Source organism: Lactuca sativa, chromosome 7 (assembly GCF_002870075.4).
Source record: "Lactuca sativa cultivar Salinas chromosome 7, Lsat_Salinas_v11, whole genome shotgun sequence".
NCBI classification, from domain to species: Eukaryota; Viridiplantae; Streptophyta; class Magnoliopsida; order Asterales; family Asteraceae; genus Lactuca; species Lactuca sativa.
In genome coordinates this window covers 4,178,900-4,195,810 of record NC_056629.2, presented here as the reverse complement: position 1 = coordinate 4,195,810, position 16,911 = coordinate 4,178,900, and the positions used below count along the sequence as shown (strand labels likewise).

General features: G+C 36.1%; 1 protein-coding gene across 2 annotated transcripts; it reads right to left on the bottom strand.

Moving 5' to 3' along the window:
* Window positions 1–353: 353 nt before the first annotated feature.
* LOC111894641 (uncharacterized) lies at window positions 354–4,608 on the bottom strand. 2 transcript variants are annotated; one of them, XM_023890733.3, is made up of 9 exons: window positions 4,208–4,608; window positions 3,619–3,883; window positions 3,436–3,537; window positions 2,788–2,870; window positions 2,586–2,702; window positions 2,192–2,294; window positions 1,716–2,115; window positions 781–998; window positions 354–670 (listed from the first exon to the last, which is right to left on the bottom strand). In XM_023890733.3, the coding sequence occupies exons 1-9, from the start codon at window positions 4,339–4,341 to the stop codon at window positions 563–565; spliced, it is 1,530 nt and encodes a 509-aa protein (XP_023746501.1). In that variant the 5' UTR covers window positions 4,342–4,608; the 3' UTR covers window positions 354–562. The 2 variants fall into 2 exon arrangements, with proteins under 2 accessions (XP_023746501.1, XP_023746502.1); XM_023890734.3 differs by having other exon boundaries at window positions 781–995.
* Between the last annotated feature and the right edge of the window lie 12,303 nt (window positions 4,609–16,911).

Here is a 16,911-nt window from a genome sequence, read left to right as displayed (position 1 = left end):
GCATTTTAATAATGAATAACCTTTAAAGAAAACCATTTGGATGTAATTTGCAAAAAAAAATTATTTACTGTTTTACCAATATCGGCAACATACTTTACTTTTTATTCTTTATACCAATAAGAAAGAGCAATATGCAACTCATTATAGAAACATACTTACACTTTCTTTAGACATAAAAAGAGAGTTACATTTATTTACTCACAATAGCAACAGACTTACATTTCTTTATTTGTTGTAGGCTTATAGCAAACACTTTTGAGTTATACCACACAAAATACAATGTATATTCTGGTAGCAAAATGCAAGTACATTGCTATTATAGGTAAGAAAATAAAGAAGCTATCTATTATCAATAGAGAAATGTAAGTATTCCGCTATTATAGGTAAAAAAAACATAATACAGTATGCATGTTAGATTAGACATAACAGCATGTACAAACAACATATGCCATTTAAAAAAGAAAAAAGAAAAAGAAATATATTTCCAAATCCCCCAACACAAGAGCAAAAAATGCCTCTTTTAGAGCAAAATCTACATAAAATACAGAGAGCGGTATACTAACTATTGAGCTGCTTTACTGAAGAAGTGGTGGATCCCACGAGACTGCAAACTAGTTGTTTTGGCCCCCAGCTTTCCATTTTTAGTAATAACAGATGATTTCCTGGAATCCTGTTGGTAATAAAAGAAATTGTAAGTGGTTGAATAAACTTAAATTCAACCAAAATATAAAGTATACTATTTTATAAAGATGAAAGTGATTTGAGTAGGAATGTAATTACGGTTGAGGATGACTTGAGAACTTTGATTGTTCCACCTCTGCCATCAGATCCAACAGCAATAAGATCGCCAGATGCTTGCATTGGTGCTGAAGATGCATTTTTATTATTATTATTAAAACCCTTTTTGCACCATTTTCCAAGATGTCTTTTACTTCCATCTGGGCCCAACAATCCACCAGAGAAACAAAACTCTCCTCCTCCTCCTCCTCCTCCTCCTCCTTTTCAAGATTCAACAAACAAGATGTTAAATTATTAACAAATCAACCTCTTCTTAAAAATTAAAACCAACTACATAACATATGCCAAAATGAATAGTCAAACAAGACAAAATTCTACCAACCAACTTTTTTTAGTTACTCTCTATTTCTGGGTTACATGACGATTTTGGTCCCCATCCTATGTAGAATGCCTATTTTGCCCTTTATTTACAACTATTATTTATTTATTTATACCCCTTTCTCCAGGAATCGAGATTTCTGTGAAGCAATGAAACCTGTATAACTTTTCATTTATAATATATACATTAAAAATATAATAACAGTTAGTAAAAAAAACAGTTAAAGAGGGACAAGATCGTCATTTTACATGGTGACAGGACCAAAACATTATGAAACCCTAGAGCTAGAATGTGAAGCAAAACATATAAAAAAAATTGCATAACTCAAGGACAATATATGTAAGATAGTCATAACTAAAGCATTATATATGATTAGAAAAACTATTAATAAAACAATAATCTAGTTTTTATTAATAAAAACATTAAAGAGCTCATAAACAACCAATATGTCCTGGGCAACTATTAACCCATTTGACCCGTTTCCATTTTTCCTTTTTTATTTAAAATTGTTTTTTACCCATACCAGGCTTCAGTAATAAGAAATATATAGCCCAGCTTAGCTAAAATTTCACATCAAGCAAACAGCATAATTAGTTACCTTGTTGAGAATCAAGAAAAGGCAAAGGAGTTTCTTTTGTGATGTCAGGCATGGATTTATCTTGTGCCACCACATCATCATCTTTCAGTTTCTCATCATCATCATCATCATCATCATCGATTAAAATGTAAGAATATATCTCAGGTGCAGGTTCAGGGGTGGGCCCACCAACTCCATCTTTTTTATCATTTCTTTCATCAATATTCTCAGAGCATCTAAACCTCTTTGTTTTTCTATCATCAATGGCTGCCTCTGATGCATATATTGTACTTTGTGGTGTACATGGCTCAGGGGCATTTAAGACATTTGGACAACTGTTTGTGTTCTTTGAAGCTTTTAGAGATCTCAAGAGTTCGTTATCTTTGATTTCATTGCTTGTCTCCATTTCTTGGATTCTTGTCTGAAAACCAAACAAAGTTAGATTAATTATTCAGAATGATTGGGAAATGAAAAGGGTATTTTTGGAATGGAATTGCCTTTAACTTTTCTAGCTTCTCTTTGGCTTTTTCAAGCTTTTTACGTGCACGCGCTTCATCTCTCCCCAAAGTGTTGCATTTTGCAATTAAATCCTTATACATCCTATGGACAAACATTGTAATATATTATAGTAACTATAAAAATGTAGTAATCATACTGCATAAGATTGAGATAGATTCTCCTTCCTACTCATAATTTAATTGATGTTGTGTATTTAACTGCAAAGCAGATATGAGATAAACTTTTAGCTTAAACATTCTATTACTTATTATTATGTATTTTATGCTTAAAAATAATTTGACAACATTTAACAGTGATATGAAGATAATCAGGATGTTAGAAATTAATAACTCTGTTTATTTACTTATAATGGTAAATAGTAATTTAACTTACTTGTTGCGAACAATCAATGACTTTTTTAAAACATCTATATTCTCTTTACTATTGGCATGTGTACCCAAAGAAGCAAGCTTCACAATTTCCTCTTCATTTAAGTTCAAATCAGACATCCTGCATCATAAGTCCCATAATCATTAATCCAAAAAAAAAAAAAAAAGTCAAAACTAAAAACTGAAGGTTTGTTTCTTCCACTTACAGCTTTAATGCAGCAAGTTCCTTGGCTAAAGCCATATTCCTCTCCTGCAATTTAATGCGCTCCAAATCTGATTTATTAAGTTCCTGACACATGCTTAAAAGTGAGAAACACATCCTCCTTAGACAAGGATTAAATGCAAGAAATAGCAATGCTCTTTCATTGATTTTTTTGTCAATGCATCCCACTTTCATTTCTTCCTATTACATCATTTTACTTTGAAAAATCCACCAATCATAGAAATGTCATCCAAATTCAAATCAAAATTCACTAATATAATTACGTGGATTTTTCAAAGTAAGATGTCCAAATAAGAAAAAGCTAAAACTACAATGCTAAAATTGGGTAGATTCTTTAAGGTTCAACGCATCAATAAGAACAAAAAAAACAGTACAATGCTGTAATAAAAAGAAAGAAAAGCAGGATGCTATAATAAGCCAATTAAAGAAAGCACATTGCTCTTTCTTGGTTCTAACGCTAAATCTAAACAGCACTTGACTTTTCAAAACTACAAATGAAACACTTTGCAAGAATGAGAAATCTCGCATACATGGAGTAATTGGCGCTTCTAAAAGAGAATGACTGATTGACAACAAAAAACCAAGTAAGAGTGTTGAAAAGCAAATCACTCTAAAATCAAGACAAAATTACCTGTGTTTTTAAGTTAAGTAAGCGGCTGACTGTGCGCGTTTGTTCCAGAACTTCAGTTTTCAAAGATGTTTCTTTCTCCAACTGCTCCTTGCATACACAAAGCTACATGCAAAAAAAACATAAAATAATCAAGCAAACATAGTAGGTGGAAATGAATTATTCTAGTAAAATATGAATAATTACCTCATTACTAATGTTTCTAAGATCATTTTCTCGACTTTCTAAAGCTGAATTGAGTCCCTTAACCTTCCCCTCCAGTCTTCTGCATTCTATCTTCAGTTCCTCTGGATCTTCTTTTTGAGTTTGCAGATTTTGAGAGAGTTTAGGCTCATTAGAGTCACCAACTGACTGGAAATAGAGCCGACTCACATTGGATGCTGAACATGTTTGCTTGCATATGGGACATTTCTTCTTCCCTTTTGAACAGTACTCAAACCATTGTTGTATGCTACATTTGCCACCATCACAAACACATTTATATCAATATAATGCGCAAAACTATTGGATTCACGGATTACAGACAATCACGCCTCTAGGTCAAAAACACAAAGGCGCTAAAAACACTCGAGTGAAATAAGTATATATTCGAATAACATAAAATGGAGATAAAGTTCACATTAAGTTTACACCAAACACTAAAAGTAAGATGTGGAAAGACACTGAAATTCATCAGATAGATACTAGGGTTTTACGAATTCCTCAATCCCGATTTCAATTGATATCACAGATTATGTACAGAAAAAGGATCAGCGAGTAATAATTAGATACTAACCAGAGTTCATGGAAGACATGACCGCAAATTGAAATTGCTTGAAGGTCTTCAACAATGGGTTTGAGATCTTCGTAGCAGATTGAACAGATCGTCTTGGCGAATGGCTGTGATGCATCATTGCAGGACCCGGTCATCACTCTCCAAAACCCTAACCTTAGAATCTGCACTGGGTTGATTATATATGTATGTGTGACGGGTTTAATTGAAATGAAACTGATGAAATTATGTGAGCGGGAAGACGAATAGAAGAAGCGCCAGGACGTTCAGCCGAGAATTTTCAATGTACAAGTCCTGCTGCATGGTGCACATGTTCTAATTCATTACGTACAAGTTATATTCCACTCTTTACAAGGTTCAATGCCTTGCGAAAATACCAAGGCACTATGTACCATGTACATTTGAGCAAGTTGTGTACGAAGAAACATGGGTTATTTTAAATGTACGAACCATAATTTCAATTCACCGTCAATCAACGATAAAATATTATATTATCATGATTTTAATTTTATTTTCAAAGGAAAATGAGTTAACAGGATAAGATAATTTTTGAAATTTATATATTTGGTCCTTATTTTTTTTTTTATAAAATAAACATTTATATTTTATTTTTTGTAACAATGCAATCCTTATGACCGGCTATACCCGGTATACCGGCTATATACGAATTTTCTTTTAAGGAAAATAACTTGATAGGGTAAAATATTTTTTGAATTGTATACATTTAATTCTTATTCTTTTTTTGTAAAATAAACTCTTATACAATATTAATATGTACACATTAAATCGTTTTCACTAGATTCTACAGGTTTTGCTGATGTGAAAGCACAAGTGGCACTAAATAGCAATTAATTAGCTTAGTCACCGAAGGTGGGTGATCCTCCAGCAACAAGAAAAGGGTGGCGACCCTTCTCTTTCTCGTCTCTCTTCTTTCCGATCGAACAACAACAGCCAAACACCTTTTACTTGTTATGTTTCTCCGATCTGTCTCTCTTTGTCTCCTTCTTTGAGATATGTTGTCAGAAAAGAAGAAAGAATCGACGAGGGGCTACCAGAGCAGCTCCTCGTCGCCAACTACCGTCTCTACTTCCTCCTGTCCCCCCCTTCGACCTTGTTGTTTTTGCCACCATTCCTCCTTGCTACCAGTGATGTGTAAGAACACACAAAGGAATCGCCAGGGATCGGGGTTCTCCCTCTTTTTCATAATGAATAAAAGTTGGAAAAATCTCGTTGTAGATATGTGATGCCACCTAGGTATTTCATTTCAACAAAATAAAAGAAAGGGAAAATGACTTGATAGGGTAAGATATTTTTTGAAACGTACACATTTAGTCCTTATTCTTTTTTTTTTGTAAAATAAACTCTTCCACATCAGTAAAACTTGTAGAATCCGGTGAAAAAGACCTAATGTGTACATATTAATAAAGTATAAGAGTTTATTTTACAAAAAAAAAAAAAAAAAAAAAAAAAAAAAAAAAAAAACAAGGACTAAATATATACATTTCAAAAAATATCATTATTCTTATTTTTAATTCGTACCTTTCAATTTTATCAAAGTTTAAAAAGTATACCTTTTATTTTTATTTAGTTTAACTCCAAGTTCTTGTTAATGTGATAATGTCTTTTATGCTAACTTAACGTTTTTTTTTTGGTATCCTTTATTTTTTACACGTAATAATATATATATATATATATATATATATATATATATATATATATATATATATATATATATATATATATATATATATATATATATATATATATATATAAAAGAGAGAAAGGTTCAACTATTCTAACTAATTATTGTACGGATATCATATACTATGAGAATGATAAATAAAATATATTGTTTGATAATATAAATATGTTGATTCTTACATAACTATTGTCATTAACACACATTCTTATTAAGTAAATCGCCTATAAGATTATTATACACTTATTATTATTATTATTATTATTTATGTCAGAATGTTTTATTGGGTCGTATTCGGTCAGAATAAAAAATGAGTGAAAAACGACGTGTGAAAACAAAAATAAATAATAATTAATGATAATCCATGAAAATGACGATATTTTTGTAAAGTTGAACGTATTTACATTGTTAAACAACTTATTCTATTAATAATTCTCAAAGCATACGATAGCCACACAATAATTAGTTAAAATAGAATAATATAAGCCTTTATATATGGACATATATATATATATATATATATATATATATATATATATATATATATATATATATATATATATATATATATATATATATATATATAATCAAGTAAGAACTCAAAAAATGGTGGGAAAATGACTTATTAAGGTAATTCACTTTTCGGTATGTTTACATCTGGGTAACTATCTTTTTTTGTACACATTTAGGTAACAAACTTGTTGGAAGTGTTCACATATGACCATTATGACCTGCTATAGCAGGTTAAATCCTAGATGTGAATGTTTTTAACAAATTCGTTACCTAGATGTGTACAAAAAAAATAGTTACCCAAATTTGAAAAAAATGAAAAATTAAAGTAAATTACACGAATGGTCCCTATGGTTTGGGGGGATTTGTGTTTTTGGTACCTAACTTATTTTTTTAAATCGGATGGTCCCTACTGTTTATTTTTGTTACGCGTTTGATCCCTGTCTTACATAAAAAGACTATTTTGCCCTTATTAATTTATTTTTTAATTAATTTTCTTATTTATGTATTTATTTTTTATATATTTAAAAAAAAACTAATAGACCCCAAATATATGTATCTCCTCACCATAAACCTCAAACCACATTTGAGAAATTTAATTCGGATGGTCCATATTGTTTATTTTTGTTGCGCATTTGGACTCTGTCTTACCTTAAAATACTATTGTGCCCTTATTAATTTATTTTTTAATTAATTTTCTTATTTATGTATTTATTTTTTATATATTTAAAACAATTAATAGACCCCGCATATGTGTATCTCCTCACCGTAAACCTGAAACCACATTTGAAAATTTTAATTTGGGTCTTACCTGTCACCATCTCATCTCTCATCCTCCCAAACTTTTATTTCTTTTCCATCTTTAGTAACATCGACGTCTTCACCATCCTTCTGTTTTTGGTACTTCAACTGTGGCGAACCAACACCATAACCTACTGCCTCTTCATCTTTAGTGGGTTGTGGTGTTGATTCGACGGAGTTGAAGAACCGAAAAAAGAAGGGATGATAAAGACGTAATAAAATTAATAACTGCACAGTAGTCTTTTTAGGTAAGACAGAGACCAAACTCGTAAGAAAATTAAACAATAGGGATCATCCAAGTTAAAAAAATAAATTAATTAAAAAATAAACAGTATGGATCATCTGATGAGATACAAATATATGGGGTTTATTAATTTTTTTAAATATGTAAAAAATAAATACATAAATAAGAAAATTAATTAAAAAATAAATTAATAAGGGCAAAATAGTCTTTTTAGATAAGACGGGGACCAAACGCGTAATACTTATCATTGTCCCTTTCCGGCACCTGAACTGCCCACTGGTATCTCTCGCAACGTCACCATGCTGAAAATATACACAATCACTATCAGAATACTTATCATTGTTGCGAGACCAAACGCACGCACTGCCAGGTTCCCAGTCTTGTCTCGGCTTTTCCCGAATCGAGTACGGATCATCTGCTTTCAGTAGTATGGGCCCATACTACCTTCCACATCTATCCGTACTTTCCTCAAGAACTGTCTTGACTCCACCAGGTCCCTTTCTACTACTTTTGCTCCCAGCACTACCTCATCCTAGGCTGACCCTAGGGAAACCTCTAACTCAACTAAAACCAGTCCTCAGCTGCTGAAGGCCTCCTCACAATGCCAATTAGCCATCACCTGGATACCATCACATGTGACGAGGCTCAGATAATCCTTCGTGTAAAAGACTCGTCCCTACAACGGTTAGACTCAAACGAGAGCTGCGCAATAGGGCCAAATCCAACACTCTGAGATTATTCAACACTAATCACATGTGACGTGTCGTATCCACCTAATGGCCAACTTCCATCACTCAGAATCCCACAATGCACAAAGCAAGCAACATTCAGACAAGGGAAAATCTAACCACAACATACTCAAGCAATCATATCCACATAGCAAGAAACTAAACTAGCATGCAACACAAACTCATAGACCCACACAAACTCATAACTCAGGCATAACCTAAACAAGCCATCCTACTACTGTCTAATCAGCACCTATCATGCAGCTCAAAACATATATAATAGGCACATAAGGCATCATCCCTAAACCCTTAGTCCTAATCTAGCATGTTGTTCTATCCACTGATAATCATAACATGAACTTGTATGGGTATTTTGGGGTACTTACTTGAGCTCGGTTAATTGCATGCACCACACCCTTTTCTCTTTTCAAAGTTCTTTCCTTTCTGAATTATTTTTTCTTTTCTAAAACAGTTTTTTTCCCAAAACTCTCTTTTACAAAACTGTCTTTTCATTTTGAAAACTTTTATACCAAACCCTCAGTTTGAGTTCAGACACGCTCGAGAGCATGTCCGAATCCCTCAAACCAAGGCTCTGATACCAACTTGTAACGTCCCAAAATTCAAGACTAAAAATTTCTTTTAATAAAACATTACTTTAAGCAAATTCATCATTTTAAAATATAAACAGAGTATTAGTTTCCAAAATACATGTTCGTTATCAGAGCAAACATTCCCAGGCTGTCTTAAACTATGGTGTGTGCCATGCGATCACCCCGAGCTCTTCCCTCCGCTACCGGAAGTACCTGAAACCAAAACTGAAACGGTAAGCACGAAGCTTAGTGAGTTCCCACCCTACCACATACCATGCATAACCATATACTGCACATACTGGGCCATGCCCGCTATCCTGGGCCTCGCCCCATACCTCGGGCCTCGCCCGCTACAACAGCTCCGCCTGGCTTCGAGCCCCGCTCGGATACAGATCTGTTTCACTTAGGCCTCGCCCTACTAACATATAATAGCACGTAAGCATATCACATCACATCACATAATCTAAACACATACTAACAGATCATGTCCTAAGGCCTCGCCTATCTCTGGGCCCCGCCCTTGTCCCGCTACTGATGAGTCATGGAACCCCATCCATACTTCTGCTGATAGTGATGTACGTGCCCAGCCCACCCTCACTCCTTCCCTAACTTGGGCCTCGCCCCTGCTCTGCTGCTACTGAGACGTGAAACACCATCCACACTCTGCTATTGGTGAGATACGGGACCTCGCCCACACTCACCTCCCTACCAGGCACATACAAGTATCACACAGACAACAAACCATTCCTTGGGCACCCGCCCTCTATCATTGGGCCTCGTCCCGAATATCATACTAGCATACTGTGCCTAGGGCTAACCCCCGGGTCTTCTACTCATAACTACATGGGCCGACATTGTGGCCGTAGACCCATTCATACAAAGGGAAACTCACCTGCGCTAGCTGAACTGGCTGATGAACCCACTAGCTGCTGCCCGACAACTCTCTGAACTCCTGCTCCACTCGTTCCCCGAGCTACCAATGTCAAGGCAACACTGAGTCTAACTGACCCCCGAAAGACAACCAAGTCAATTATGGTCAAATTCAACCTCCTAGGTCAACCCTACTCGCCGAGTCACCCTATTGACTCGCCGAGTTCATATGTTCAGAATCCTTCTTATTCGCGACTCGACTCGCCGAGTCCACCGATTACCGAGTCCTGACCTGTCCAACTCACCGAGTCTCCATTCGACTCACTGATTCGAGTCTCAACTCGAAGGGTTTGGGGTTTTGCGACCTGACTCGCCGAGTCTAAGAACATACTCACCGAGTCCATGACAACCTTCAACAGACTCGCCGAGTTGTTCATCCAACTCGCCGAGTTCCTGCCCAACATCATCTGACTCGACGAGCTGTTCCTCCCACTCGTCGAGTTTCTCCAAATCTTCATGTTACTCGCCGAGTCCACTCAAAGGACTCGTCGAGTCCATTCAGATCTCCAAACATGCAGAGGACTTTTGAGTCATGCAGGGACTCCAAACCATAGATCCATACTTCCAAAGCTCAATCCCCACGTAAAGTTGCAAAATTTACGTATAACTAAAGAGATCTAGGCTCAAAACATACTAGGGTTTGGGTTAAGGACGAAAGGGCTTCACCAACTACTCATCTCCTGATGCTTTATGACATATTGGACCATCCCAACACTAGATCTGAAGTGGCAACAACATAACTAAGCCCCTAACTCGAATTGGGTCTCAATCAACCATAAAACCCCAAATCTCATAACAAAAAATAGATCTAGATGCAAAGAAGGGAAAATGACAGCTTAATACCTCCAAGATGAACACAAACTGAAGTAGATATCGGATATACACCTCTCCTTTGAAGCAACCTTCTTGATCTTCAAGTTCCTTTCTAAACTTTCCTTCCTCCAAAGCTATTTCTCCCAAATGATGGAAGCTCACACGAAATCTAGGGTTTACAGGTTCTCTAAGATGATATGGAGGCTGAGGGAGGGACATAACACCCTTTATATAGGATACAACTCCCGGAATTAGGGTTTTCCTCGCACAGACCAGACTCGCCGAGTCTCCTTGGCCGACTTGCCGAGTCGGTCACTTACTCCTCGACCCGGATCCCGCTCGGACTCGTCGAGTTCCTCCTTGGACTCGCCGAGTCTCCCCTTGAAATTAGGGTTTTCCTTTCCTTTCTTGGCCTTCAAAACTTTGGGTGTTACAAAATATATACAAAAAAAAAAAGATAGTTACCCAGATGTGAACATACCGAAAAGTTAATTACCTTAATAAGTCAATAAGGCAAAAATGGTAGAAACCGCAAAAATAATTTTTGGCCTTAAGAATGAAAAAATAAATGACTAAGATTTGATTTTTATTTATCGTCAAAATCTATAATATGAACTTTTAGTAATTAATTGCGAGATTTTGATAATTTTCGGGAAAATTTAATTATCTGAAAGGTATAAGTGACAAAAACAAAAAGGTTAAAACAAAAAAATAAAAAGAAAATTCGGCCTACGTGGCCTCTCCAGACGATGACACATGTCCCCACCCTAGCATGACAAATGTCCAACTCTTATTGGATTGTGAGTTTTTTTCCACCCACTTAGTTTTTCGGCCATAACTTTTTTTTTCTTAAAAAAAAAAACAAAAGTTCTTAAAATTTAATTCTCTACAAAATAATCACTACATGAAAATTTTATAAAATATATTTTAAAACAAAAAAAACATTATATCTGAGCATTGATGTGTTTTAAAAAAATTGAATGTTTTTAACAAAAATAAATAAATAAATAAATAAATAACCCATTTAAATGACATTCTATGAACCTTCGTCACACATTATTTTTCCCTCGATGTCGTATTACGTTCTATGGGCGTGCGTCGCGTGTGAACGCGTCACGATCAAGTATATAGGTTTGATGTTTGAGCTTTTTGACGAAATGATTGATGTTTGACGTTACTACCAACTCTTTGATTTTTACTATTTAAAACCTATGTTCACAACCTCTATATATATATATATATATATATATATATATATATATATATATATATATATATATATATATATATATATATATATATATATATATATATATATATATATAACAAAGGCCGTTTAAAAAAAAAAAGAATAAAAGTAATTTTTCAAAAAAAAAAAACTATAAAATGATAGAAAATGAAAGTAAACTATATTAAAAGGGTTAAAGATGTAATTATTAGTATTCAACGGAAAATGTCAATGGACATATCATTGTTTGACAGATGGGATGTAATTTCACAATTTTCAAGGTTTATTTTGAAATCCTTACGTTATTTGATGAGCACCCAAAAACATTTGGTGTCGTTGGGCTAAACCTCGTGCGTAAGAAGGGAAGTCAAAAGTGTCACGTCATTGTGGAAATGGTGTTTACTGGTGAAGTGACGGTGAAGAGGAAATAGATTGTAGAGAAAGATAGACACAAAGAAATGCTTCATCAATCATAGTAATTGTCTTCTTCTGTAGCCGGTATGTAACATCCCAAAATTCAAGACCAAAAATTTCTTTTTAATAAAACATTACTTTAACCAAAAGACATCATTCCAAAACATAATCTGAGTATAAGTTTTCAAAACACATGTTTATTATTAGAGTAAACATTCACAGGCTGACTAATCTATGGTGTGTGCCATGCGATCACCCCGAGCTCCTCCCTCCGCTACCGGCAGTACCTGAAAACAAAACTGAAAACCATAAGCACGAAGCTTAGTGAGTTCCCCACCTTACCACATACCATGCAAAACCATATACTTCACATACTGGGCCACGCCTGCTATCCTGGGCCTCGCCCGCTACAACGTCCCCGCCGCTCCAAGCCCCGCTTGGCTTCGAGCCCCGCTCGGATACAGATCTGTTTCACTTAGGCCTCGCCCTACTAACATATAATAGCACATAAACCTATCACATAACATTACATAAACTAAACATATACTAACAACTCTTGCTCTAAGGCCTCGCCTATCTTTGGGCCCCGCCCGTGTCCTGCTACTGATGAGTCATGGAACCTCGTCCATACTCCTGCTGATGGTGAGATACGGGCCCAGCCCACCCTCACTCCTTTCCTGACTTGGGTCTCGCCCCTGCTCTGCTGCTACTGAGATGTGGAACACCATCCACACTCTGCTATTGGTGAGATATGGGACCTCGCCCACACTCACCTCCCTACCAGGCACATACAAGTATCACACAGACAACAAGTATAAACTATCACATAAACCGCTCCTTGGGCACCCGCCCTCTATCATTGGACCTCGTCCGAATATCATACTAGCATACTGTGCCTAGGGCTAACCCCCGGGTCTTCTACTCATAACTACATGGGCCGACATTGTGGCCGTAGACCCATTCATACAAAGGGGAAACTCACCTGATACTGCTGAACTACTGTTGCTAACCCCTTTGACCGCTACCTGACCACTGACTCCGAACTGCTGCTCTGCTAGCTCCCCGAGCTACCAATATCAACATAACACTTAGTCTAACTGACCTTCAAAGGTCAACCAAGTCAACCCTGGTCAAAGTCAACCTTCCAGGTCAACCCTACTCGTCGAGTCACCCTACTGACTCGCCGAGTTCATAAGTTCAGAGTCCTTCCACTCGCGACTCTACTCGCCGAGTCAGCCCCTGACTCGTCGAGTCTACTAATTCCCGATTCCTGTCCTGTCCAACTCACTGAGTCCTGGCTCGACTCGCTGACTCGAGACTTAACTCGAAGGGTTTGGGACCACGCGACCTGACTCGTCGAGTCTAAGAATAGACTCGCCGAGCACACGGCAATCTTCATCCAACTCGCCGAGTTCATGCCTATCTTCATCCGACTCGACGAGCTGTTCATCCCACTCGTCGAGTTCCTCTTCATCTTCAAGCTACTCGACGAGTCCACTCGAAGGACTCGCCGAGTCCAATAAGATCCACTTACATGCAGAGGACTTCCGAGTCATGCATGAACTCCAAACTGTAGATCTACCCTTCCCAAGCCTATTCCCCACGTAAAGTTGCAAACTTTACGTGTAGAGAGGGAGATCTAGGCAAAATGCACCAATAACTAGGGTTTAAGACCAAGAGGCTCCAAAATCCACCCAATGGCTGATACTTTATGGGATTCTAAACCAACACAAGCATGGATCTGAGGTAGCAACCTCAGATCTGGACCTCAAGCTTGAAATTGATCTTAGGCATGGCTTAAAAGCCCCAAAACTCATAACCAAAGAAGATCTAAAGGAGGGAAACGAATTGATACCTTCAAATGCTCTGAAATGTTCCCCAAACTTCAGATCCAAAGCCACTCCTTGATGCTTCAAGGATTCCCACTTCTTATTCTTATTCTAAATCACTCAAAAATGGCCAAAAGCATGAATCATCACAATGGAGGCTTAGGGTGCGGCGTTCTGGGTGTGAGAGGCAGTAAAGGTGCCCTAGGAAGAAGATTGAGACGTTTAAATAGGCTCCAAGCCCCGAATTTAGGGTTTTCCTCGCACAGACCAGACTCGCCGAGTCCACTTGGCCGACTCGCCGAGTTGGTCACTTACTCCTCGACCCGGATCCCGCTCCGACTCACCGAGTCCTTCCTTGGACTCGCCGAGTCCCTCCTAAATTTAGGGTTTCATTTGCTTTCTTGGCTTTCAAGATCTTGGGTGTTACACGGTACCACGCCACAAGACACACACCCATCTTTGGGGTGGTGTTCATGTGTTGCTTTCTATGCTACATAGGACATAACGCGTAGGGTTTAATGATGTTGTTTTGGATGTTATTGATACACTTTGAGTCACTATGGTTCTGAAGATGTTGTTTAAGATAATGATTTTATTAATTTAAAAATCAAAATTTTTAGTTTTAAATTTTAGGACGTTACAAAGTCACTTAAATTATTAAGTAATAAATGAGTTAAGTTGATTTTTAGTAAGTACATTTAAAGGTTAAAGTTTATTTCATATAAGGATTCATTAGATGTTTATGTTTGAAAATGAAGAATTAATGTTTTCATGAGCACTTGAAAAGTGAGCAACTTGTTTTAGAGTAGTGGATTTGGTTCGCATATGAATTATTCTTTTATGAACTTATACCAACTCTATATTTTTACCACTACTATGTTGAAATGTCTTGGAACTGGTTTATAATTTGTATGTAACATGTAGAATATCATAAAACATGTGGATATTATGGGTAAAATCTAAAATGTATTGTCCATATCAGTAAAAAGGGCAAAGTACATTATTATTAATTTATCTGCCCAATGCCCATATAATATGGACATTATTATTGAACTTATATGACTAAACTATTTAATATTTTTAAATATATTAGCGATGTATGCTATGAATTTAGGTATCCGTAACAACTGGAACTGATAAGCACATGTTATGTCATTCATGTTTTAGCTTTATTTTCACACAATAAAAAATCGTGAAGTAACATGAAGCTGATAAACACACATTATGTCATTCATGTTTTAGCTTTATTGTCACACAATTAAAAAAAATCTTAAAATTATGCAAATTAATTTTAGTATCTTTATAGAAAATGCTTATTGAATAATTTGTCTTCGATGCACAAGCAAAAGTAATGTAAATAGTTGATTAACTGTATGACTATTTGGGTGACACGTTTTGTCCATTCGTAGACCTTAGTGAGACTAATGCTCAATTTTTTTGACAGAACATAAATTTTTGAGATATTTTCAAGTGTAATTTTGTTTGACAAGTTATCCTGGTATTATATTTTGGGTCTGCAACTTATTTTGTCCACCAATTATCCCACCTCAGGTTCTTAAAGTGTCCTATGCTAATCCATACCACATAGGAAAACCAATAAAATAAGTTCATGGAAATTACATGTTTTTTAATTACTATATTTCATTTAGAAATTGGAGCAAAAAAATGTAGTAAACTAATTAGAATAGTGCCTACGTTGTAAATGGCCCTATGAAAAATGAATCGTCCATGTGTGAAAATGGTCCCTAATTTACGAGTTGATATTTGATTATGAATATAGAAACATGACTTGTAATATACGAAGTTATATGAATGATCATTGGAACATAATTAACAAAAAATGATGAAAAACAGGAAAATAGTGGGGTATGAAGCTCACATTGGTTAATTTCGTGTGGTAGGAGGAAGAATGAAGAAGATGTTGAGCCTAGACTCGTGTATCTTGGGGGTTACTCGAAATGGTGATGTTCTAAGGAGCTACACACGAAATGGTGTGTGTAAATGGGATGATCTTAACATAAACATGTATGAAAACACTTGAGTTTCATAAGAACTTACCTAGAATGCCTTGGACCGATTTTGATGATGGTTATGAAACTCGAGATTTTGAGAGAAGAGATGGGAGGAGTTTTTCTCTTGAGAGCAAAATGAGTAAAAATGTTGGAAGTGTGTATGTGGGAGGGGGGAAGATCGGCTGATGCATAAGAGAGAGAAGGGAATAAAGAGTTGACTTTGTGGAAAGTTGATGCAAAGCTTGAATTGGTACATGGTATTCCATAGCATTGGTGTATGTTGTGTAAAAGTGAGGTGGCAACTCCTCATTCCCCTTCCTTTATCCCTTTTTTTATACAACCATAACTAAACCCTAGGGTTCTCGGTCCAAAAGAAAGCCCAAAAGAAATGGGTTTCGATTTTTGGCTTGGGCCAATAGGAGTTTTCGGTCCATTAAAGCTCAAAGGTAACGTCTTTCGGCCCAATAGGGTTAACGGAATGAGTTTTCGGCCCAATAAGGCCCAATGAAGGATTATTGGGCCAATGAGGCCCAATGAAGGAGTTATCGACCCAATAAGGCCCAAAGAAGGAGTTTTTGATCCAATAGGGTCCAAAGAGATGTTTTCGGCCCAATAGGGTGTTGGGCCAAGAATTCTTGGACCAAAACCCTAAATGGACTGGACTTAGCTATTAGATCAAGTTTTTGGGTTTGTACGAGACTGTTTCAGCTTGATTTGCAATGTACGTACGTATGAACTTAAATAACATTGTAGTTTGAATTTTCACTAATTGGGTGTTACAAGGTTAATGGAGGAAGTTGTTCCGTACAAGAATCACAATCTCAACCCTAATTTGATAGTTGTGATAATATACAAAGTTACATAATAAATTAGTAGTTACTTTAAGTAATAAATAACTATTGTTAAAAA